Source organism: Sinohyriopsis cumingii, chromosome 6, assembly GCF_028554795.1.
Source record: "Sinohyriopsis cumingii isolate HCF-2022 chromosome 6, ASM2855479v2, whole genome shotgun sequence".
In the NCBI taxonomy this organism is placed as follows: domain Eukaryota; kingdom Metazoa; phylum Mollusca; class Bivalvia; order Unionida; family Unionidae; genus Sinohyriopsis; species Sinohyriopsis cumingii.
In genome coordinates this window covers 42,462,555-42,488,261 of record NC_142966.1, presented here as the reverse complement: position 1 = coordinate 42,488,261, position 25,707 = coordinate 42,462,555, and the positions used below count along the sequence as shown (strand labels likewise).

The following is a 25,707-nucleotide window of genomic DNA, read 5'->3' as shown; positions in this document are numbered from 1 at the left end:
GACACTCCTACTGAATACAAACGCAAATACACAGGGTCGTTATATGCGTTGATGAACTCTTACAAAATGCAGTTCAATCTACATCTGTATTCAATAACATTTTAATTAGCATACAAGCAGATGTTGAGCCATTATAAACTTAATGCCACAGCCCGGGGCCCAAGGCGATTGCCCCGTTCGCCTTGCAATAGGGCCGGACCTGTAATCGTCTGATTTATTTTATCCGTCAAAGCGCGCAATTTTGATAAAAATCTAAATAGTATGCTCTCGTCTCGAACTTCAATACGACAGACTGAACATTTTATTTTAACTCATTGCAATATGTTTATGGTTTAACAAATTCACTCATCTATAACGTTGTACGAAAACGATCCAAATGATGCTCCTGACATTTGAATTTCATAGCCGGGAGTATAACTCTTGAGGGTCTCCATCACACCCAGCACCGTCAAATATCCAGATGTATCCCGAAAACGTGTGTTAAAAACATTGGTCAACTCTTAGTTGATTTCTTCGTCATGTGATGCATTTGGAATCTTCGTTACTTTAAATATCAGCAATCGCATATCTATTCAAAAACACAGTAATTTGTTACTGACTAAACCAACAATGCTGCAGTCAAACTGTGCAATTCTGAGCGGTGTTGGAATGATATATTGAAAGAAACGTATCTATTTCAAGGTAGCGTGTCTTTATCACTCAGCACAGTTAAATATCCAAATGTGTCCTGGAAGGTGCGATACAAGTTCCGTTTACTCGTGTATAGTTATATTATTTGATGCATTTGTGCGATCATCATTACTTGAAATATCAACAATGTCATACTCATCAAAGCACATAGTTTGGGTATTGTGTAGAAGCATTATGCTCGAGTTATGTCGCCCCTTTTCAGCGGTGTTGGATTGATGCATTTAGTCACCCATCAAAATAATCTCTCTTGAGGCATTGTCCGAGGTCTCTCGTGCAATGTTTGTACGACATAAATCGGTATCACTTTCCCCAAGTACATGACGCCGTTCTACAACAAAAACCAAAGTTTCTGGATAGACTTCTATCAAAAAATTATAAATGATTGAATGGCAAGTGTTGTAATCCATAATAAATTGAAATTAGAAATTGGAAGCGCTATAGAAAAACACTGGATCTTTTCCATACAGGAACAATTATATGAAGACAAATACCAAGTAAAGACGTCTTCTAAGACAAACATCAACCATAATCTGAACGAATATAATATTCAGTATATTCCAAGGCAAAAATTAAATTTAACTTTATTCTTACATCAAGACTCTTCCAAAACATATTGCCATTGAAGGGCATAAAAGAATGCACAAAGACAATAGAAGCGTGACGCCAAAGAATGAAATAGAGACTTAAATGCGATTATGAAAACAAAAAACGAACTTCAAGAACTGGGAAAATTAGTTTCAGAGTATGTATTGGAGCAACAAAGACTACATTAATTATACCTGGTTCTAGATTACTGATATCTATCCGCTGAATCCTTACTAGGCACACAATCATCAAAATGATCGCACAAGCCGCTCCAAAAATGACAGGGAGTACGATGGCTGGCATATTCACTGTAACAATACATATATATTGTGAAATATGCACATTTCTTGGCGGACTAATTCTCATATATTTCCATTCCTATATTTACACATGTGAAAAATATATCCTCATATTTTCACATCCGAAAATATAAGATTTTCACGTCATGCCATGTGACGCTTGATTATGTGTGCCTGCAGTTATACCTACAGTAACAAAAGGAAACACTTTGTAATAAATAAACAGGAACTGTATTACATTTCAGTCATGGAAATTAATTTTTGCTGACGAGATTCGACTAGATGTTGTTCGCGTCTCTATGAAATTATTTCCCCCTACTTCCTTGACAAAAACGGGAAACCAGCTGCGTTGCATTACTGAATCATACTTGCTTTGTTTTCATATAAGATCAAATATTTTTCAAATAGGGTCAAATGGTTTACAATATGTCAAAAGTGTAACGTTCTACGACAAATTAAGTCAACCCAATCCCAACGCTAGCTAAAGCCATTGATGTTTATATGATTATAATCTTAGAAGCTTCGATTCTGGAGCAGTTATGGTATGTAATAAGGTATGTAATAAAAGGAACATTTTCTTTTCTAACGCAAATACCGGATCTATTTCATTGCATGCTATCGGCACTCGTTAAAATAATACATATTTCTTACCACACGGTGAAATAGATTATACGGTATTACTGTCGGAAAACAATACACACACACACACACACACACACACACACATATATATATATATATATATATATATATATATATATATATATATATATATAATATATATATATATATATATATATAGAGAGAGAGAGAGAGAGAGAGAGAGATCAGTGGCTGTGAAATAGTACACTTTTGCTCGTACTAAATTGCTTTCTTTATAATGTTTAGATTTTACTCAAATGTCCCATTCATCTTTATATTGATAGAACCTCACTGACCGTGTTCTACGTCATCGATTAATGGAGTTATAGTTTTTGGACCCACTCACCTTCGTTTGTACATACATTAACTCTCTTATAATGTTCTGGAGTTCAATCGAATTTTGGTGTGCAGCTAAACTTAAGGCACGTGAATTTACTGTGAATTTCCAATAACATACCGCATTCAAACTGAATGATAGAAACAGATCTAAATGCAGTAGCTTATTCTTGCTACTGTTATGTTGTAGCTTTAAAGAGGAAAGACACAATTGCAAAAGTTGAAAAAAATTAAGACTGGAGTCAGCCATAAATAGCAGTTGATTATATATTTCGGAGGAATTTTGATGAAGGTCTCAGTCTAATCAATCAATAGGTGAAACATCCTAGTTATGATACATCAGGCGTGTACGGTATGGCAGAATTCAATATCCTAATGATACATCAGAGTTGTACGGTATGGCAGAATTCAATATCCTAGTTATGATACATCATCATACGTGTACGGTATGGCAGAATTCAATAACCTAGTTATGATACATCAAGCGTGTACGGTATGGCAGAATCAAATATCCTAGTTATGATACATCATCATACGTGTACGGTATGACACGATTCAATATCCTAGTTATGATACATCAAGCTTGTACGGTATGGCAGAATTCAATATCCTAGTTATAATACATCATCATACGTGTACGGTATGGCAGAATTCAGTATCCTAGTTATGATACATCAAGCGTGTACGGTATGGCAGAATTCAATATCCTAGTTATGATACATCAAGCGTGTACGGTATGGCAGAATTCAATATCCTAGTTATGATACACCATCATACGTGTACGGTATGGCAGAATTCAATATCCTAGTTATGATACATCATCATACGTGTACGGTAAGGCATTTTTATCTCCCTCTCGTATGCAACAATGAGACAAAAGAGAACAAGTTTACTGAATTGAATATAAATTCTTCTTAATGAGACATTGTTCATTTCCACCCAATTAATAATAGGCGTTCCAAATGTACTACAATCTTCATTACTATTAAGTAAATTTAAATATGAACAAAAGGAAAGCATTCATCGATATAAACTATTTTTCCATTTCATTATAAGGGATCCATACCATCTCAATTTTATAAACAGAACAAAAGTCGTTCTGCCATCTAAAGACTGTGCATAAACTATCTAGACCTAATGCAATCTTTTCTTAAAATGTTCCTTTGTCTGAGATCCCTAATTGCTCTCTTCCCACTAATCTAATGTAATACTCCGTGTTTTCAAGTGAGCATGTTATTTGGTACCTTGTAGATTTTTATTTTGTTTTTCCGTCTCTTCTGTTTCTCTCTCAGTATTCGTCTTTCTGTTCACCTCTTCTAACATCCTCGTGTCTGCATTCAAACGTTGGATTTCTGGGTTCTCTTCTCCATCTGTTGGTCCTAGCTCTCTTGTGGAGAATATTCGCACGTCTAGCTCTGTTATGCTCTCTGTGTCTTTTACAAGTAAAATTTATGTAGGTTCAGAAAACTTTCTTATAAACTGACTGATAAGATGAAACAAGATTTGTAATCCCAAATACTGTACACTGAACATTTAGTTATACGTGTAAACAAAACGAGACGTTTAAAATTTGAAACACACGAGCTAATTAGAGTATTTCGCCTTCCACTATTGTTGTCATAGGAAGTGCCGTAGTATCCAAAGGTAGGCAATGGCCCAGCAAAATCATAGACAACACTATATGCTACGCATGTCTAATAAACAACACTGTGTGCTACGGATGTCTAATAAACAACACTATGTGCTACGGATTTCTAATAGACAACACTGTGTGCTGCGGATGTCAATGGTATTCTGTAAAACACAAATTAATTATCAGCTTTCTTCTATGTGTAAAAGGCAGGTCATCAAATCAAGTCTTTATTTTCTCCCGCACCAATATATTTCACCAAATCAATGAAAGATAATAAGGAATGTTAACCATTGTGAACAATCTGGTGTGGATATTTTATAGTCTTTGTCATACCATTAGCTATATATGTATGAGGTTTCAAAGGTGAGTGAGGTATTGTTGCCACTTAATTGGAACAAAGCTTAGCATATTGCTCGCTTTTAAGAGTTTGTGCGTGAGTTAACGTTATAGGTTAACGTTTGATATGCGATAATTTTGGGAATTTTGTGAACAGTTAATAAATACACTGACGTTGGTTCTGATAGGTTGCTGCGCAAAACCTAACCTTATGGCACTTTTTAATAGTTTGCGCTGTGTAAACAGTTGCCGGTTTTCAGTTCTTTGTGGTTTGCTAATGAATAGCCAAAACGTTCTACAACCCCAAAATGGCTAAGATAGTCACGTGAATCGGAATCAGTGTATTATGCGTGCAAAACAGCGGGGCAAAGACTACCTATATCATCATTCAACAATTTGGAGATTCGTTGATACTACATTCATATGACCATTACCTTCCAACTTCTGCACGGTAATATTTAACGACTAAACTGTCAGTAATCAGTGCCAGCGTGACAACAAATGTTTTGGCGTCCAATAAGTGAACACCACTTGTTTGTGTTAGACAGGATTTCCATAAAAGGTAGACAATTTTCGAGTACAAAACAAAGCATCAATTATGGTCAAAAACGCACGACGCAGTAGGTAATGACTATTTAGTGTTGCTTGCTATAATTTGTAACTTTGTTTACGCATCTAAATGTAAGGTGGGTATTGAGATAACTGCTGCCTCAATTTTAATATTATTCGTGCTTTATGATTATCTAACCTGTTTTATGTTTGTGTGTGATGTGTGTGATGTGATTTGGATTTTAACGTAGCTTTAACAATTTTTCAGTCATATCGCTACGATATCTGCAATGTGGCAGTTTATAGTGATGTCTAGCACTGAGGCATCATGCCGCAGACATGTAACATGATGTCCCACCCAGTCACATTATCCTGACACCGGGCCGACCAGTCCTAACACTAACCTCTTAATGCTGAGCGCCAAGCGAGGCAGCTGTTAGTACCATTTATGTAAGTCTTTGGTATGACTCGGCCGGGGATCGAACCCACGACCTCCCGCATCCGAGGCGGACGTTCTAACCACTAGGCCACCGGAGCGGTCTTTTATGTTTCTGTTTTGGTCATTGAAAAATGATGTCAAGAGACAAGATCATGATTAGATGTGGAGGAATAATTTACTTATCTGTATCATTGGAAAGTACTTGTGTAAAGTCTAACACAGAAGGAGCGAAACCATGGGAAGTTAGAATTTACCCTACAAGTTGCCTGTTTCCATGATATAAAAAAACAATACTATTATTTGGCAATTTCTACGATCTTAACGAAATTACTATTATGTGGATATTTTTGACGACAGAATACACGATATACTTGTACGTGGCACACTATTTTTTGGAATTTCTGCTGTCTTATATAAATACTGTGAATATTATGACTAAGCCTCTATTAATGAGCAGTTTCTACCATCTTTTTGGAATCGAAAGCAAATAGAGCATTTAGACGAATGTGCTTTATGATAAAACTGCAGTGAAATTGCTTTTAAATGTAGTCGATTACCGCCGATGTTTGGACCTTGTCTAATATATATATATATATATATATATATATATATATATATATATATATATATATATATATATATATTGTAACGTCGTGATGTGTTGCCACATATGTGTAAGATAAAAAGAATTCGGCTATTAACTTAAATGTCACAAAACTCATTGCATGTAATAGTCATTGTTGTGAATAAAGTTTCAATCCTTCAGCATATTTTGGGGGCCTTGCAATTCTTAAACTAAAAATGACAATAGCTATGTATGTAACAGCACGTGTATAAACAAAACAACTTTGTGGAAGTACTTTTAATATTCTCCTAGTAAATGATTTCATGCAGATAAAGGTTTGTATACTCAAAATAGATATTACTTTTTTAATTATATTTTATCTCTGACAAAATGAATGACAAGAAACAAAATATAATTTGACCCAAAAAAAATAATTTACTTTTACTATGTACGCTTCTAAATGACATTACTCGCTCTTACTGTACTCTGCTGACCGTTCGGAACACTGGTTGGATAGTACTCTGGAATCTCCGTGGAACCAGTCTCAAGGGTAACAGTACTCGTGGTGCTTGTAGTGGCAATATCTGTAGATAAACATTACGAATATATATCGTATGCCATATGTATGTACCTTGCATATTATAAACTGCGTACATTAGCACACACACACACATACCCCCAATGGTGCGCTACCATTGGAAGTTACAACTGTCCCTTTAAGTTGCCAGTTTCCTAGACGCAAGAGGGAAAATACTATTTGGTAATGCCTGTGTTCTAAATGCTATTGCTTTCATATAATTTATGACTACACAATAAACACAATATGTGACTGTCGATGGCAGACCATTCTTAAAATGCCCGCTATCCCATGTAAGTACTGCAAATAGTCATCTGTCTAGGAACATATTTTAACCATCTTCTTGCCAGAAAGTAAGTAGAGTATCGTAGACGAGTGCGTTTGTTTTACAAAAAAGGTATAAATGAATTACGGAATTTATACAATACAAATGGACGTTTGTAAGGCTATTACTTTCAAATGCATTCGATGACAGTAACTGGTATGACTTTGTCTTGTATGATATCATTCCTTGTAACATCATGAGATTTTACTATACATGTAAGAGAGCAAATATTTAGTTGCTAACCTAAATATTCAAAACTTATTTGATACATTGACTTTGTTGTGAAAGAAGTTGCAATCCATTAGAATCTTTGTTTCTTTAGCCTTTCAAATTTTAACTGGAAAGTTGACGAAGATGTATTTTGTGAAATTGAAATGCACATGTACCTAAAATATAAATACAACAAAAACAAAAATATGTTTTGTGGAAGTAATTGTAACATACTTATTATGGCTGATTTAATACAGATGAAAGTTTGTAACTATTTCTCCCCAATTTTATGAAAAAAGAAAGAAAGAGCAATGATAGTTTGATTTCATTAATGCACTGTATCGTGTTAAGGGGCTTCATGTCGGTATGGTCAATCAATCTTGTATCCATGTCCATCTTATATTTGGAAGTTAACTGTAAGTAGTGAAGGGGGACGATTTAGCGTCAATGGGAATTAGCATTACAGCCCCCCCCCCCCGGGACGTTTAGCGTCAATGGAAATTTAACATGGAGAAAAATCATGGGACTGTTTAGCGTCAAGGGAAATTAACATGGGAAATAAATTTTGGGACTGTTGAGCGTCAAGGGGAATTGAACATGGGAATATGGGACTGTATAGCGTCAAAGGAATTTAAACAGGGTGGGACTGTATAGCGTCAAAGGAATTTAAACAGGGTAGGAATGTATAGCATCAAGGGAAATTTAACATGGGATTTTTTAAAAAATTTAAAAAAAAAAGGGGGGGGTAGGCAATCGAAAGTCAATCTCTTTTCGAGACCTATGAGTGGCCCTGTAAAGGACCTTTGGGTTTCTTCTGCTTCTAATTTCTTCTATTTCTCCACCAACTTCTTATTTTCTCTCCTACACTCTTTCTCTTCTTTTCTTTCTTTTCTTCCTTTTTTTCTCTTCTTTCTTCTTCTCCTCCACTTCTTTCTTCCTCTTCTCATTTTCTTCTTCTTTTTCAATTTTTTCATTCCATGCTCTTATCCTTATCCTTTCCTCTTCATCCTCCTTCTCCTCCTTTATTTCTTTCATCACATCACTTATCATGTCCTTTACTTTTCTTAAGTTGTTAATCTCCATCTCCACTCGATGGGGGCTATAAGAATAGTGATCTTCATCTAGCCTCACTAGCATTTGTTCCATCATGCCCAAATTGTCCAGGACGTCTTGCAATGTTTGCATTTTATCGAGGTGGTTTGAAGCGATCTTCTCTGTAGAATGGTTTGAACGACGAATACTGTCGGTTCTTATAGTGAGAGCGCGGACGTGATGGAAAACATTCCCCTAAGACATAAAATTGATCTTACCTAGACCATGACCAAACAACGCGCGGACGTGAAGGAAAACATCCCCTACTTTTCTCATTTCATATGATCTACTATCCACATACGTGAACAAGCAATAAACAATCCCCAAATCTACTATTTACACACGCAAATCATTAAAATTAATCCATAATTAACTATCTACACAATCGTACGTGAGCGGTTACAAAACCCAAACTATACTCTCCACATACGCTAAGAAACAATAAACAAACCCATAATCTACTATTCACACAAACGTACGTTAGCTCTTACAAACACAAACATATACCCTCACACTAGGAAAAAAAAACAGTCAGTGTTTATATTCACACTACTCTACATACACACATTGGCAAATCGATTGTTATTTCTTTTCTAGAGTATTGGGTAGCCCTGAAAAGGGCTGTCTGTTTTTAAACTCCAGATGCACCTATCTAATGCTGGTACCTTCCTGGTCTGGCGCCACACACGCATCTTCTTCCCCAGTCTCCTTTTACCTTTTTTCTTGGGAGTGCAGAGGCGGGATAAGTGGCTTCAGAATCCCAATTTTCTGTCTCTGGGATTCTGAAATTTCTTCTCTCCTTTTCCTCCTCTTCTTTTTTTCTTCTTTCCTCCACCTCTCTCATCCTTCCCTCTTCGACAATGGCCTCCGCGGCCAATTCATTTAACAGGCGCCTGGCATATTCCAGGTGCATCTGGAGTTCTCGCAGTTTCACAATTCTGGTGTCCATTCTGGTGGTGTTGATCAATCAACAAGGGTAGCTAGACTGCCGAACGAGTTTCAATTTATAGTAAAAGCGCGGACGTGATGGAAAACATCCCCCTAAAAACATAAAATTGATCTTACCTAGATCATGACCAAACAACGCGCGGACCTAAAAGAAACACCCACTCACTTTTTTATGCTACCCATTACTATTCTAAAAAATTTTCATTAATCACTTCAATATACTATCCACATACGCAAAGCAATCAAACCCCAAATCTACTCTCCCCACACCTCTAACAGCAAAAAAAAAAACATGATCTTAATCTACTATCCACACCAACGTACGTGAGCACTTACAAACACACAATCTTATACACAAACGCATACCCTCACACTATAAAAAAAAAGAGTTAGTGTTTATATTCACACTACTCTACCTCCACGCATTGGCAAATCGATTGTTATTTCTTTCTAGAGTATTGGGGTAGCCCTGAAAAGGGCTGTTTTTTTTTTTTTGTTTGCTATGGCAATCTTTTAGTTTCTAAGAATGCGACATCCTCTGAGGATAGACTTTCTGACGATAGGTCTGCTTCTTCGGAAAGAGAAGAAGAACTCTTTGGTGTCGATACGACAATCGACAAAGCCTCTGTCAGGTTCAGGTTCCTGCTGCTGCTGCTGTTGTTGTTGTTGTTGTTGTTGCTGCTGTTGCTGCTGTCTCTGAAGTCTGTACTTCTATGTCCATTCTTCTTTCTCCCTGTTCACTTCTTCTCTGAAGAGCTCTTCTATCAGGTCTTCAGTGACTTTTAGCATTCTCACATTCTCTATCTCTTCTGGCTTCGGTATCAGACTGTCTGACCCTATGCAAATTCACGTAGGCTTCGTTTAGCTTAGCTAGTTTGGAGCACATCTTCGTAGGAGGATGAGTTGACAATGGATGGTTAGACTGAAGACTGCCCCGGTTCTTAAAGTCAAAGCGCGGACGTGAACGAAAACATCCCTCCACGGTTTTCGAGCCGCAACGTTCAATGAGTGTCATGAGAGGGATAGTAAGAAGTCAAAGAGCATGAATCAACATTCTTAAAGCCAAACAAAAGACAAAGGCATTTTTTTTTCAAAACACAACATTTTTTATTCAAAAATCACTTAACACTAACCAACAACTCTAAGATTTTTTAACAATAACTCAACCATATAACATCAAACTTTTTTTCTAATGACAAACATTTTTTTTTCAATTCACACTCTACTTTAAACAGGCTTGACAACGTTGAGAATGAAATTGTGATTTCCAATGTTGGAAGTCATTAGGCTATTGATGGACACTACGTTTCCTAGCTTGAGACAAAAGATAAGCATAATGGTCACAAAACCATCGATCTACTTTCACATCGTTTCTAGAAGAAGAACGAGGATCAAAATGAGTCACTAAATGTTCTAAGGAATAGCCCAGGCTGCGATGATGCAGAAAATACACACAATATTGTCCACACACCAAGGAATCTGTGCCTTGTAATTTCACATTATTGAATCGGGTGGTTTGAGCATTTCTTCTCATAAAGTCAATGATATCGTCTTCCAAAGGGGGCAATCCGTACGAATCGAAATATTCCACACATCCTTCTTGAGGAAAGTAGACGGCTACCCAGTGGGTTCCTGGGAGATGACTGTCGTCCGTGTTGATCATGTAAGCTAGATGGTCTTGAGGTTTGCGATGAGGGAGTTCATCTTTAGCACAGACGACAGGATTCCAAGAAGCCGTATACGAACTGTGGTTCAAAAGGTAATAAAGTTCCCAGGTATCCATGTTTTTTTTCTTCTTCACAGGTAATGATAAGTCATCAATTCGATCCTGACCTTTTGCTTGAAAATGTCTGACAAGTAAAAGGCGTTTGGCTCCGACTTCTTATTCTGGTCAAAGAGAGATTCGATGCGACGGCGCTCCAGAGACGTTAATGGAGGAGAAGAATGTTTATCCAAGCCTTTATACCACTCGTTCAACACGAATTCTATCTCGATGACACCCCAAGCTTTGTCCAGATATTCGTCCAATTTTTCTTCTTGGCTCAACATCAGACATTTGTCGTGTTGAATTTGACTGGGATGATCGTTGTGACATCCATAGCACTCTTCCTTGATCAATTCTTTCATTACATCTGTCAGGAATGTAGCAAAACAGGAGACTAAATGGGCTTCTTGTTCTGGCCATCTTGACTTCATCATGATCACTTCTTCGTCTTGGGAATCTTCTTCTTCCATGGTCTCCTCACATTTCATGTCCAAAGATTCTTCACTAGGTAAAGAGGGATAACAGTCTTCCATAGCTTCTAATAATCTAGAATGACTTCTCTCAAACTGTTGATTTCTATGGTATTATCGAATTCGGCATACAGGACGACGTTCACCGTTACATCAGGGTCTCGGTTTGCAAACTGAATTTCCACTCGAATTTGGCCGGATTTTATAGGGTGGAAATGTCCCTCGTCGCTGCCTTGGTATGGAGTGAAATCGAAAGCCCACAAAGCATAGCCTCCTGCATAATCCTCGTACGTAATACCGTGACTGGTGTTGGTTCCTAACTGTCCGGTGGCTTCGTACAGGGACAAGTACGATCTCAAATAATTCCTGTCAACAAAGTTAGGCTCGAAAGGTCGGGCACACAAGGTCTTGCCATCGCGACTGGCTTCGATCTTGGACACGCCAAAGTGTCGAAAGTTGAAAGGATTTTTATCGATAGCTCCGTTGAAGGCTGTATTCTCGACGATACCAAGGATCAAACGTTTCGGTAGGTGTCCTTGGAACAGATGATCTTCGATCACAGATCGCTGTCCCCTAGGAATGGTGAAGGTTTTCACTTCCACTTGTCGGATCGGATACTTGGCGGTCGTTCTGCTCAACGTCTGACTGACGTCGTTACCTACTTTAGGTAACACTTCCACACGTCGCACGTAGAGTCTGGCTTCTTGGATGACAGTTTTGTAATCGTTAGCATTAGACAACAGATGGAAAGCGGCACTGCTGAGATTCAGTCTCAAGCGGACATCCACTCCGTTCAGCAAATACTTTTCTTGCAACCACATGTCCAAATGTAAACGATCCATCAGTTCTAAACTACGACTTAGTGCAATTTTCTTTCTTCGTTCTATAAATCCCGTTGTATTTTGATCATCCCCAGCAATTGTAGTGCTGTCGAACTTTGCACCTAATGCGTCAGGCTTCCATACCACGCAAGCATCCAGATGAGTGTTGTTGGCTTCTTTTCCGTACGTCAAGAGATTTTCCAGGTACGCTCGGTAAGGGTAAGTATCCATGCTGCTGCTGACCAGTTTGTTATTCAAATACAAGTCCACTCCACTGAACAAGGAATGCATGAAATTGTTGACGGGAGCTACTCTGGACGTATCAATGAGAGCGTCACCGTCCACTTCGGTTCCTTTCACTTTCAAGTATAGGTAACTGCTATTCAGATCCATGTAATCTTCGGGCTGTCCTTTGATTTCAAACTCGATGGAAGCGGAATCGGTCAATGAGGAGACGGGATGAAATTCCACCCACTGGGATTCTTGCATCGTCATCATGGGGGGGGGGGGGGGCATGGCAAACAGATCCAGTTCCGACTTGGAACAAGCGCAAGATTCTCGGTGTATCATTTTTTTCTGTGTATTTTTTTTTCAATAATCGAAAACGTCTAAGTCTCGAACGGCTCTTCTTTTCTTGGCCTTTCTCGCTTTAGAAGTGTGAAATCTGGTGAAAGGGTATTTTCTTCGTCGTCTCTTTCTGCCTTGTCCTTGCTGAATGCCTGACTCGGTAGCGTGCAGGGCATTTATAGGTGTTTCTCGGCGACCCAAAAGGTCTTTGCCCGTTTGCAGCAAGACATTTTTGCCTGCCCTCATGAAGGCTTCTTTAGGGTTTTGTTTGTCGATGATGACATTTTGGAGAAATTCTTTGCCTTGCGTCAGTGCCGCATCTTTCAAGGCGTGCAATCCGCGTGTCACCATCGGTTTCAACACCGGGGCCACCGAACGAAAGGCCGATTTTAAAATATCTCCTAAACCGTGTCCTCGCTGTCGAGCAACCCCTCGGTACACTGGATACATGATTTACGAGTCGTGAGAGAACCGTTTTCGAAAATGGAGTTTCACCGTGACTTTTCCTTTGGTGAATGGAATATTTTGTCCAAGATCTCCTTTTATAGCAATGTTAACCGTGTCCAAATAAGACTTGCTGACCGGCAAATAGTGAGGATGTACAAATTCGCGGTGAACGTGATAAGTGTTTCCACCTTCCTCGTCGGCGTTCGTGGCAGAATCCACTTTGAAAGGAATGACACGCAGTAACGGCACAGAGGTGTGTTCCACCACGTTATACTCCACCACATCAGAGTACACAAACATCAAATTCAGTCCTTGGTTCAGTTCTAGCGGGGCATGAAATAACTTGCTAAAAGACTCGTTGTGGTCAATGACTTGTAATCCCTTTCTCTTGAGCATGGCTATTCTCATGTCCATGTCTCCGCCCAACATGTCAAACAATTCAGGACAAAATAAAATGGACAGGATTTTACTCCCGTCAAATTTCATCAAGAAGCGACGAGCTGCTTTGTGGTATTCCATGGTGACACTTTTTTGGACACTTTCCAAAGCTTTCACAAACACGATATTAAACCTGGAGGCTATGGTGCTGACCAAATGTTGACCACTAAAATAATAGCCTGGACGAATGAACAAGTGATAGGTGGTGTACTTTTGATTTTTTGTGCTAGGGGTTTTCTTGTCATATTTGCCATAGGTATCCAAGTACTGTTGCAATTGTTCGTCATGAACTTCCACATCAAAAACATTTTGATTGGGAAGGACATTGAGGACTTGGGTTGGGTGAATGATTTCTACTAAAGCCACTTCCCAATGGGCTTCGTGATCTAATGGGATGGCCTGAGGTAATTTGGCCGTGTAACAGCACAACGTGTTCTTGGGAAACACCTCCATGGAACTGTCACTGGATAAGGTTAAGTAAAATTGGTTTTGGTGACTCATAATTCCAGAGTTCTGTGGCTGTCCGATGGGTTACTGGACGTCAGAGGCGTGTCTCCGCCTAAAATGGGGTCGTTGTTGTTGTTATTGGAGTGGTGACTGGCACTGGCACTGGACACAAGGTTCCCGTGGTTCCCGTTCGAAGAGAATTTCAGGGAGGGATTGGGAAGCAGGTAACCGATGCAACTGCTCAATAAAATGGTCCACAATTGTTTGTCTCCTTGTTGCAAACTCAAATTGGCAATGGCTGCCCCGATGACACAATACACCACGAAGATTTGGCAGAAAAAGACGATTTGCGTTTTAGGCACACGTTCTCCGCACCACACCCACAAGGGTTGTTTTTGTAAATCTTGCACAGAAGAACTGAGTGAAGGAGTGGTAGCCGTAGTAGCTGCGTCTGTGTGAAAGGGCATGATGGTCACTTCTTTTTATAGTCGATAACTTGCGAAGCGTCGATCCAAGAATCAAAACTGGGTGGATATCCTTTCCAACGTACTTTGACTTCTTTGACACGTCGTTTGCCTACTTTACGGGTTCTGCGTTCAAGAATGCTTTCGATGTCGTACACGTCGTCTTCTTTTTTGGTGACACGTTGTAACTCGGGCAAATAAAACGTTCATTTGAGCACTTCTCCGTTCATGTCTTCCAATTTATAGACGGCAGGATGACGGCCATGCACTCGTCCAGTGACACGAAACAATTCGGTCGTCCAGTTAGGTAAGTAACCTTTGTCGAAAGTGCGTTTGGTTTTGCCAATGCGCAGCCAATCTCCTACGGCAAACATTCCACTTTTCTTGGGGACAGCCCTCGTCGGGGACGTACCAAACAGGCGCTCAAACACCAACACTTCGTTCTCGGGAGTCACTTCTTGCGGGGCACGTCTGATGCTTCGATGGTAAGATTGGTTGTACGCTTGCACCAGGTGCGGTAAGATGTCGATGTACTTCAGAGTGTGGTAATGCGTAAAATATTTCCACATGCGTTCTTTCAAAGTGCGTTGAAAACGTTCCACGATGCTGGCTTTGGTTTCAGGATTCTCGGTGGTAAAAAAATGAATGTCACGTTTCTTTAATTCTTTTTGGAAAGCTTGGTTCAGAAATTCGGTGCCTTTGTCCGTTTGCCATCGAAGAGGGTGACGACCACTTTGTTTCAACACTCGTTGCAGGGCTGGCACTAACTCGCTGCTCGATTTGGAAGTCAAGGGCACGACCCAGGCAAATTTGGAAAAGACGTCGATGACACAAAACAAATATTTGTAGCCACGATTGTAGCTGGCCAAATGAGAGACATCGGCTAAATCGGCTTGCCATTGATGATCGATGCCTTCCACTTGGGTGCGACTTCTGGAAAACTTGCGTCGAATGGGTTTGTGTAAAGTGTAGGTAGCTTGTTCTTGTAACCATCATTGCACTTGAGGTAAACGGAGACTTATCAGTCGAGTTTTGGCAGCACGATACAATTTTTGAACTCCTGCGTAACCTGCAGGATGGGAGGGATCGTAGTAAATGCTGGCCAAGATTTTTCCATTTTTTGTGTTTGTGTGTTAATAAGACACCCACTCTTGATGGATGCTACTCTTTTTCTCTTGGGGTACTTTCTTGGATTGCAATGCTTTGCGTGTGCGACCGGCAATAGGAGTTGAAGAGGAGGATGTCTGAGCGGGGGATATCGGTTCTTGTTTCACTTCTGTCTTCACTTCTGTCTTCACGTTCTTTTTCTCTTTTGATGAAGAAGGGGTGGCCATCATCTTTTTAATCCATCCAATTCTGGAGGTAGGTGGTGTTGTTAACTTGCGTACTTTTTCTGGTGGAGTTTGAAACCCTTCTTCTTCTTCTCCTTTTTCTGTCTTGGTCACTGGTAGTGGTGGGACTGGTACTGGTACTGGTGATGGTGCTGGACTTTTCATCAAGGTCTTAAAATCTTTCAGAGTGGGTAGAGCTGTTTCGTCTAAAGCTTTCTGGTGAAAGAGTTGCAGTCGTTGCAAGAGTTGACCGTACTTTTGCGATTTTTCTGTTTCGGACAAATCTTGGCGATCCATCAAGGACTGCAATTCGTGTTGTACCTGGGACATCTCGCTCAAATGGGGATTGGAAGGTAAATGCGGGGTGCGTTGTTCTTGCCAACGATGGTATTCCATCCATCGTTTGTAAGGCACTAAAGCTATTTTTCGTCCTTCCATGGGGTTGTCAGGGGTCGATTCTGAGATCTTGGGACTTCCGAGGGCCTTTTTATCTTGCTCCCACCAGTCCTCCCAACATGGTTCCCAAGACTCCTTTCAGTAAGGGGCCTAACAAGAGGGGTAAAATGCCTCCACGTTGGACCAACATCTTCTTCTTTTGACGAAGGGGAATTTTCTTTTCAACCATTTCGCGAAGAACGTGACGATGTTTGCTTAAGCATTGTTTTTGGTCTTTGGACAAAGGGATCGTGCCTTTCAAGACGTTCAAACAACATTCGCACACGGTATCGATGACCTCTTTGGAGGCTGATTGAATGAGTTTTTTTCGTAGAGGTGGAGAAGCTTTGGACAGGACCGATAACATGTTCCCATGTTTGACTAAACGAGGAGGCAGTCCTTTCCTTTTCTTTCCTTATGGTTTTCTGGAGGGTGACATCTTTGAGTCTTCAGGAGCACCAAAAACACTGATACCCCCGACTTGGTCACAGGCCTTTTTTATAATGGAACGCGTCGCCACTGATTGTCTTTACGTCGTATCAGTTTGAGGACAGGCATGACACGTCGTGCAGGGGTACGCAACGGACTAAATAGAGCCAGTTCTTGCGTGGACAAATCCAGTAAACTTTGTAACATGCCCGATCTTTCTTGGACTTTGATTTTGGGAGAAGGTACTTTGTGAGCAGCAACCACTGCCACTAAATTGGAGGGCCCTGCCACTGGGGAAGTTCTTTTGGGGGTCATCAACGGAGGAGTTCTTGGTGTGATCAACGTCTCCAAGTACTCTACAGTTCTTGGTGTCATCAACGGAGAAGTGGATGAACGTGAGGGTGCCGGAGACGCAGTCACCGCCGTGGCAGGTCGTGGTTTGCGAGTGTAAGGTTGCGTCCTGGCCGAAGAAGTGCCTCTCTTGCGACTAGTTTTCTTCTGTGGACTTTTCTTTTTCTGGGGACTTTTTCTCTGTTTCTTTTTCTGGGGGCTTCTTTTCTTTTTCCGGGGTGGTGTCTGGTAAGAGGAGGGTCCCGCCACTTGAGAAGTTCTTCTTAGGGACCTGGTCTTTTTCTTCTTCTTCTTGGAGCTTCTTTTGACTTTTTTCTTGGGGAGAAGTTTGGGGGCATTAGGATCCCATCTTAAGAGAGAGCGAATGATGACCCCTCCTAGAGTACCGCTCCCTCCAGGTTTCAAAATGATTTGTTTTTTGGGTTGAGTGTCGATGCGGGGATCGGCCAGTTGGGTCAAAGCGACTTTGTTTCGATCGAAAAAGCGTTTGGTTTGATGAGGAATCTGAATGATTCATTGGAGTAATTGACGTGCCGTCACCGTGAACCATCGTAAGACTTCTTTGAGACTAGCTTCTAAGACACGAGCTCGTATTTGTGGATTTTTTTCTCGACTGATGCCATACAAGGCACGAATCAATTTGACGGGAAGATGAGACTGAAGGGACGTCATGTTCACACTGTGTGAGACAGACGAAAAGGGTCTGAGGTTTTTATAGATTTTTTTTGTGGAGTGAAATTAAGTCGAAGACGGAGACGTGTACAGGACAGGCCCTCCGTCTTGGTACCAATGGTGAAACCAGTGGGTACGAAATCGCAAATCCTCGGGGGTCGTAGGTTTCAAATCGACGAGTAAATAGGCGTGTGGCTTTTGAGTGGCATCGTCGTACGCCTGAGTCAGCCAAGGCGTTCCTAACTGTTTGGCTAAGACTTGCACTTGCGATTTATCTCGAGGGCTTTTAAACAAGACCACGTAATGTGCATTGAGACTAATGGTGCGATGGGCTTTACTTTGTTGTAACAAATTTTGGGTGATGTAAACGACACTGGCATTACGGTGATGCCCTTTGCGCGTGAACCAGTTTAATTTCTTCTTCGTCTTCTCCTAACATGTCGTCAAAAATGACCAAATGGATTTGACGGGAGTCAGAGACGATGCCGTCGTCTTCTTTAGGAATGCCTTCCACAAACACGATGGAATCGCCTTGACTTTCTCGCAAGAGGCTGTACGCCGATTGCCACTCTTTGTAACACCACACGATCCGCTGAGGTGGCCGATCGATCAAATGATGTTTATGTTCGATCAAACGTTTGACGAATTCGGTTTTGCCTGAACCGCTAGGTCCAGCAATGAGCATGTTAAAGGAATGGCGAAGATACAAAGCCTCCCAACTGGCACGATCTAAGTGTTCGTCGTTCGTCGATGACTTTGACAGTAGACGAAGAGGGAGCAGAGACAGCAGAGGTAGCCATAGTGTTAGTAATGTCACTTGTGACACGAAAACAGACAAGACGAGAGTTTATATACTTTTTTCAGAACACGTTTATTGAATGTTTTAAACATGAATACGAAAGACAAAAATACATAAAAGCCAAAGGCTTAAGTACAAGGATAAAAGGCACATAATAACCATTAACGTGGAATAAACACAAGTGTCTGTACAACATGTTTTGGGTAATGTTCTGACCAGTTCTATAGTAGGAGGTAAGGTCACACAAGTGTCCTCCCGAAAGTGTCTTTCAGGCCTGTCCACGACAGTCCTGTCCTGGGTGACGGGTTCTTCTGGCACCGTCACTAACACAGGTTGAAAAGTAACTTTTTTCCTTGAACAACTCTCGTGCATACTGGGCCACTTCTTGGGTCCAAGCCTCAAAATCCCATTCTTTCCAGGCACGGACATCTGTCCATTGGGGGTGTAAGTCACAAGCTACATACACATCGTCATACACGTCTTGGGTAGCTAAAAGTTGACGAATCTTTTTTTCCTGTAGAGGTCGAGAAGTATCCAGATGAAACCGCAAGGCTTTGAGCAAAAGGAGTTTTTCGTGACCATTTAAGGCCATGGGGGGGGGTGTGTGGTAAGTACTGATCGTAAAGAGTCCACAAAGAATCGGCTGGTAAACGAAATCCCAGAAAACAAGTCCCTAAGACACACACCACTTGTCGACCCATATTGAATGGATACAGTTCTTGTAATAATCGATGGTAATGATCCACGGTTTGAATATAGTCATTGAGTTCCTTCCACGGAATCTGTTCAATAATTATTCAAAAATATTATAATATGTGACATAATCCGTCGCATGGCAGCCTGATTTTATAGTCTCTTTGTTTCGGAAGCAATAAAGGTAATTTCTAACTAGACATGTTCGTTCTCCAGTAGGGAATTTAAATGTTACATACTGTAACCGAAACGTCAGAGTTTGTCTAGATGTTTCGTCTTCCGCTAAGCAGATTCCACGTAACATATGTTGGTAATCATTTAACTCGTCTTCCTCAATACGTTGCAGTGGGTGAATCTCGAAGCAACCAAAATTACGAACGTTTAGTTCATTCACAAACTGAAAGTGTTCAACAAGGTCTGACCACTGAAACAATTTCTGACGAATCAGTCCTCTTATATCATTCAGGTACCAGTGGTTAAAGATCTGGTGACGTAACGGATGCAATTGTTCTTTACGTTTGACTTGTATTTTCACCAGCTCTCGGTAAATCCTTTCTCTCAACTCCACAGGCAAAGCACGAATGTTCTCTTGTAAAGTATCCATGAATAGGTCAGTCCGTACAATTCACAATCTTCTCCTAGAGCAAAAGTAATCCACATAGTGAGTAATTTCTGACCACTGCCATTCAGGGTAACGTCCAAGAATGTCACTGAACTCTTTTGATGTAAACGGTCTAGAGTAATACAATAGGAGGAATGCACACTTGACCCAAAGAAATCTAACACACTGGTTGACTTTTTTCACTTTCCTCTTGTGAATTTCACGGCACAAAAGTTCTACTGTCACCCATTGAGATTTCACTCTGGCAAGTCCCTGCCAAACTTCCTTGTAAATCTTCTCTTGCAGTTCTTTAGGTAATGATTCAATATCGTTTTTGAAATGAAGTTTAAATACTGGTCTCGGTGATGTCCAACATTTGACTCCTAGCCAAACTGGTTTCTTCTTCGTCAACGACATGGTAAGTTACTTTAATGTCTCGGTCCCACTAAGGGTAAGTAATGACAATTCGGTGACCATCGAGCATGTTCTACGTAGGTCGAATCTTGCGGTTCCCAGTGGTGAAGTGACACACCGCAACTGAAGCACTTTTCAGACTTCTTAACTCCGTTAAAATGTCCAACAGTACCGTGACCGTTTGATTTTCACCCTCTTGTTTCTTTGCTGCTACTTCTTCTTGTTGTTGTTTTTTTTTACCTCTTCTTCTTGCTGCTGTTGCTGTAGGAGAAAAGCTTGTTCCGCTTCCTTTTGTCGTTGTATAAATTTCTCCAATTCTTCTTTCTGTCTCTGTCTAAAATTCTCTACTTGCGGTAATGAAGAAGGTAACGAAGGTTCCGGAACAAATTCTTGCGAGGTAAGAAAATCCACAAAATCCTAATTTACCTCTTCTGAAAGTAAGTCCGGGTTCCCTTGGGCGGTCTCCCCTGCTGGTGCACCCCAATGGATCGTTTTCTGAGTTTCCGTCATGTTGAATCACTGTCGCATAGATTGACTGCACACAGGCGCTAGCGAATCTATATAGACCACGTGACGTCACAGACTGCTCTCTTCGGATTGGATGCGGGCTGACTGAATTTTGTAACGCGTGTTCGGATTGGTGAATGAACTCAATCCGTTTCAATCCTTCCTCTACCTATAAATAAGCGCAGTTCACTGCATTGATTCACCTGTTCTCGTCGCCTCAAGATGTGGACCACAGTTGAATCACCCACCCTTGTGTCTTCAATGATGTTTAGGACGGACATGCTAATGTATGTCCGATCCAAGTGGACCGTTGTCCACAGGACAGACACCAGTCTGTGGATACGTAGGATCTACGTAGAAAGACAAGGATGCCTCAAAAGAGTGCTGATTTACGGTCCTACAGTGAAGCGCAGCCTAAGGACAAGAAGAAGACCAATGCGGTGCCACTTATGTTAATGGATACATTAACATAAACCCAAAGGCCCTTTTCAGGGCCACTCATAGGTCTCGAAAAGAGATTGACTTTCGATTGCCTACCCCCCCCCCTTTTTTTTTTAAAAATAAATTTTAAAAAAAAATCCCATGTTAAATTTCCCTTGACGCTATACAGTCCTGCCCTGTTTAAATTCCGTTGACGCTATACAGTCCCATCCTGTTTAAATTCCTTTTGACGCTATACAGTCCCATATTCCCATGTTCAATTCCCCTTGACGCTCAACAGTCCCAAAATGTATTTCCCATGTTAATTTCCCTTGACGCTAAACAGTCCCACGATTTTTCTCCATGTTAAATTTCCATTGACGCTAAACCGTCCCGGGGGGGGGGGGGGTCTGTAATGCTAATTCCCATTGACGCTAAATCGTCCCCCTTCACTACTACTGTATTTAGAACTATATTAAATAAACATATATCACATTATTATCTAAACATCGTGTAATAAACATTCATTTCATTAACTTAGGAAACCTGGATAGATGGCAATTAAACTTTGAAATACAATAGCATTAGTTTCCTAAATATTTTCTCATCCACTACTATGTCCAAGTAGATGTGGGGGGATAAGCTCTGCAGAACGATAGACAACACTATGTGTTAACGATGTCTTTGGTAATCCTTAAAACCCAAATTCATTTGTAGCTTTTATGCTATGGAAACTAGCCTTGTACTCAACAAAAATCTTAATTGTTCTTCACTAGTTAAAGTTTTAACCAAGCCATAAAAGACTAAACAAGCAGCAACAAGAAAGAAAACACAACAAAAACAAGAGCAAAGAAGGTTAACTGGTTAAACGTTTACTCAACCGGGATTTGTAATATTCGTCACGGATATGTACATTTGCACTTACAAAGGTTGTGATGCTATTATATTTCCAAGAGTAGAAGCTGACGGAATATACCGTAAAGATTAAATATACCAAAACTGGTGTGATTTTGTCCAGAATTTATATATACCCTTTAATCGATGGACAATAATAAAATTGGTGCTCAGATGTTTACGAAAAAGTACATGTATCGTTATTGATGATTTAGTTTTTCAAGTATTGATTTTGTTACAATAATTATCTGCATGAATTTAAATTGAAAAGCAATGAAGTTTCTATCTTTGGTGCACTTCTTTGCTAAACCTATGATCTTTATCAGGTTTGATCCCTTATCTGCCACATTAATTATTTTGACCATGCTTCATATTTTCTGTAAGATATATTTATTCTACTCCTTACCAAATAGTTATAAAGACTTAAAATTTTAATTTGATTAGAGTAAGATTTTTCTAACTTTGCATTATCGTGAGTGTTTCCCTTGTTGATATAATTGTTTGTCTTTTCCAGTGACCAATTAGTTTTGAAATGATTGAGAAATAATCAATAAAAATACCAATTATCACAAACTAATATGAGTAGGAGTTCTGACAAAACTTTATTCCATGATAAGCTGATGCACGCTTATACACATACATGTATTAACGTTTGGAAGATTATTCGTGCTAATTTGGTTGCATATATGTGCTTATATAAGTAGTAATTGTTATGAGATTATTTATGGATATTCCTCTAGGTATTAATACTGGCAGACGTATTCCGGTAGTGAGCAAAACAGAAAAGGGGAGAAGATAGAACAAAACCTTTAAATACTGTATTGTCTAATATGAAACATAGTCCAGTCAGTGCATCTTGTCATTATCATTTTACCTTCGTAACAATAATAAGAATATTTACTAGTATCGTCACCATCATCTTCATCATCACTAACACGGTCATTGCTTTCTACTGGAGATAATAAATGGGCAAAAATGTTAACATTTGCGCATCTCCAATCAACCAGTAACATTACTTAATCCCTATAGATGTAAGGTGCTCCTGGCACATACGTTGTTTTACTGTTGTAACTGTCAAACTAATCGCAGATGAGTAGGCCAAACTGTGTATCATAATAGATACAACCTATGTACGAGCTGGTTAAAATTGAACTTTATGGGAATCTCTTTCCTAAATAATTTCCAAGTTTGCCTCGTCAACACTGTAATGACATGGGTACAAAACAAGAATATATAGTTATACTCGCTACAATATTGTTGGTCACTAGATCTGGTGAAAATGTTAAGCATAGAAAAATCTCTTTGCAAACTAAGATAGCTCTCTTACCTTCTACAATCAATTGTTTACTACCGGGTATGATATTTCCGTGTAGGGTTTCAATGATGTATACGCCTGTGTCCGATTTGCTTACATTCATCAGAGTGAACAACATGTAGCTTTTCGATATGTCCCCGCTGTACAACACACGATGCTCAAAATTACTCCTGGTTGTTGAATTATTGGATGGTTGCAACATCATCATTACTCCCTCGTTTGGGTGAATAATCCGTAGTATACGGTTCATCCCTTGCTTATTGTAGTACCAGCTGAGCATCACGTTGTCTCCAATAAAGGCGAAAGTTGGGTGATCTTAAAAGAAAAGAAAAATAGTAAAGGCATCCCGTTAGCTGTATGTTATCTGGTATGCGACTGTGACTTTCTCTTTTGTAATGCATTTGCTTATTGTCAAACGATTGTCAGAAAGAATGCTCTTCTCAAGATGTTCTATTTTAAATGTTACCGAAACAAAACGTTTGGGTTATTTGAATAATTTGCTTTAGTACAGAAAATTCTTCAGCAGACACAATGTTAATATATACGTAAGATCAATGTGGAGAAGAGTGTTTAGCTTCGTTGATTCAACGATTTGAAAGTACATCAATATAGCTGAAAAGATTTGCTGATCACATAAGAAAGATGCACAGAAATATAGTTACAAACATTTGCTGATCACATAAGAAAGACGTACATCAATATAGTTACAAACATGTGCTGATCACATAAAAAAGACGTACAGCTATATAGTTACAAACATGTGCTGATCACATAAGAAAGACGTACAGCAATATAGTTGAAAACATTTGCTGATCACATAAGAAAAACGCACGGTAATATATTTGAAAAGATTCGTTGATCACATAAGAAGGTTACTTTTTTCTTAAGGAACTAACTACTTCTATAAATGTTAACGGACTAATAATGACTTAAATTGAGTTTTTAATTTTATAATACCTGTAATGTTAAGGAACCATCGGCCGCATTCACTACCGTCCGTGATCCTTTTGTACAGTCCGGCATCCATCTGTTCGATGCTCTCTATTATTAACCACATCTTCTCATTAAACACGTCGCTTGTGCACCTTAGTCGTCCATAGAAAGGTGAATCAGTGAACACAATACAGCGTGATCCCTCCAATACTGCAACTGTCTCATTATAGAGATATAATCTGGATTCATTTGATAGTATGCTAAGTTCCATAGTAATATTCTCTCCAACACACCGTCGCAATACTTCATCCTGTTCTGGTTTAGAGTAAAAGTTGGATCAATGAGAATGAGTACCATCCATTTGATTCAATACTAAGTGACAATAAAGATCAATTAGGTCGAAAAGAAAAACGTCGATTTAATTTGACTATAACAATCAACTTCATACTGATGGATAATGAATCGTGGTTGAAAAATATTTTGTGTGTAGGTGAAATCAAGAGAAATTTGAAATAAGAAAACGAGAACGATTACGTAATGGCATAACCAATAATACTGGCGATTCAACGAATCAAAAAGATGCTACACTTTGGTTGACAAACTACTATAGTAATACGTTTAGAAATAGAATTAGTTTTTGAATGAATCGGACTTCCTAATGATCTTTGCTCATCGCAATTGCAGTGAAGCTCATGCACTTAGTTCTAATGAAACGACCATCGGTCAGAAATTTACAATTGATGAGAAGGAAACATTCATTTATGTTGTTAAATTAAAATAATAAATTGGTTTAGGAGGCAACAATTTATAAATTTATTATTTAAAAGCATTTTGTACTGTTATATAAAGATGTGATATGTGATTGTTTGTGTCTAAAGTTTAAATAATGTCCATGCAATTACATGATGATAAACAAATGTAGATACAATTATTAAACTAACGATGCTGATGTTAAAAACACTGCAAGAAAAATTCAAACCTTGCCAAAATTAATTTTTGTTTGTCGTATAACAATATATTATAGAGGAAATAGCCACCAGGTCAAAAAAGGCAAGCAACATTTCATATGAGCAGAGAAACTAAATTTCACATGGATAGACAAAGTATTGTGGTCAAGAAATTGTACTGAATCTCTAAGTAAGATAAATTAGAGAGAAATTAAAATATTAAAACTGGAATTGCTAAATGTCATCACCAATAATACTGGCAATTCATCTGTTCAAAAGGGTGAAAGAATTTTGTGGATAAGCTATTAGTAATTGTTTTAA

General features: G+C 39.4%; 1 protein-coding gene across 2 annotated transcripts; it reads right to left on the bottom strand.

The window, feature by feature from the left end:
• Positions 1 to 286: 286 nt before the first annotated feature.
• Positions 287 to 24,742, bottom strand: LOC149796796 (uncharacterized). 2 transcript variants are annotated; one of them, XM_089961450.1, is made up of 6 exons: positions 24,464 to 24,742; positions 23,519 to 23,821; positions 6,545 to 6,658; positions 3,797 to 3,985; positions 1,470 to 1,583; positions 287 to 1,018 (listed from the first exon to the last, which is right to left on the bottom strand). In XM_089961450.1, the coding sequence occupies exons 1-6, from the start codon at positions 24,708 to 24,710 to the stop codon at positions 912 to 914; spliced, it is 1,074 nt and encodes a 357-aa protein (XP_089817576.1). In that variant the 5' UTR covers positions 24,711 to 24,742; the 3' UTR covers positions 287 to 911. The 2 variants fall into 2 exon arrangements, with proteins under 2 accessions (XP_089817576.1, XP_089817577.1); XM_089961451.1 differs by lacking the exon at positions 1,470 to 1,583.
• Positions 24,743 to 25,707: the final 965 nt, after the last annotated feature.

What these genes read in the sequence shown, in the direction of transcription:
- LOC149796796 (XM_089961450.1), bottom strand. Translation starts at nt 24,710, where the DNA reads ATGGAACTTAGCATACTATCAAATGAATCCAGATTATATCTCTATAAT. An exon ending in TAAACAATTGATTGTAGAAG is followed by an intron (nt 6,659 to 23,518) that starts GTAAGAGAGCTA and finishes GTTTATCTACAG; the next exon opens with ATATTGCCACTACAAGCACC. An exon ending in TATCAGTAATCTAGAACCAG is followed by an intron (nt 1,019 to 1,469) that starts GTATAATTAATG and finishes TTTTTGTTGTAG; the next exon opens with AACGGCGTCATGTACTTGGG.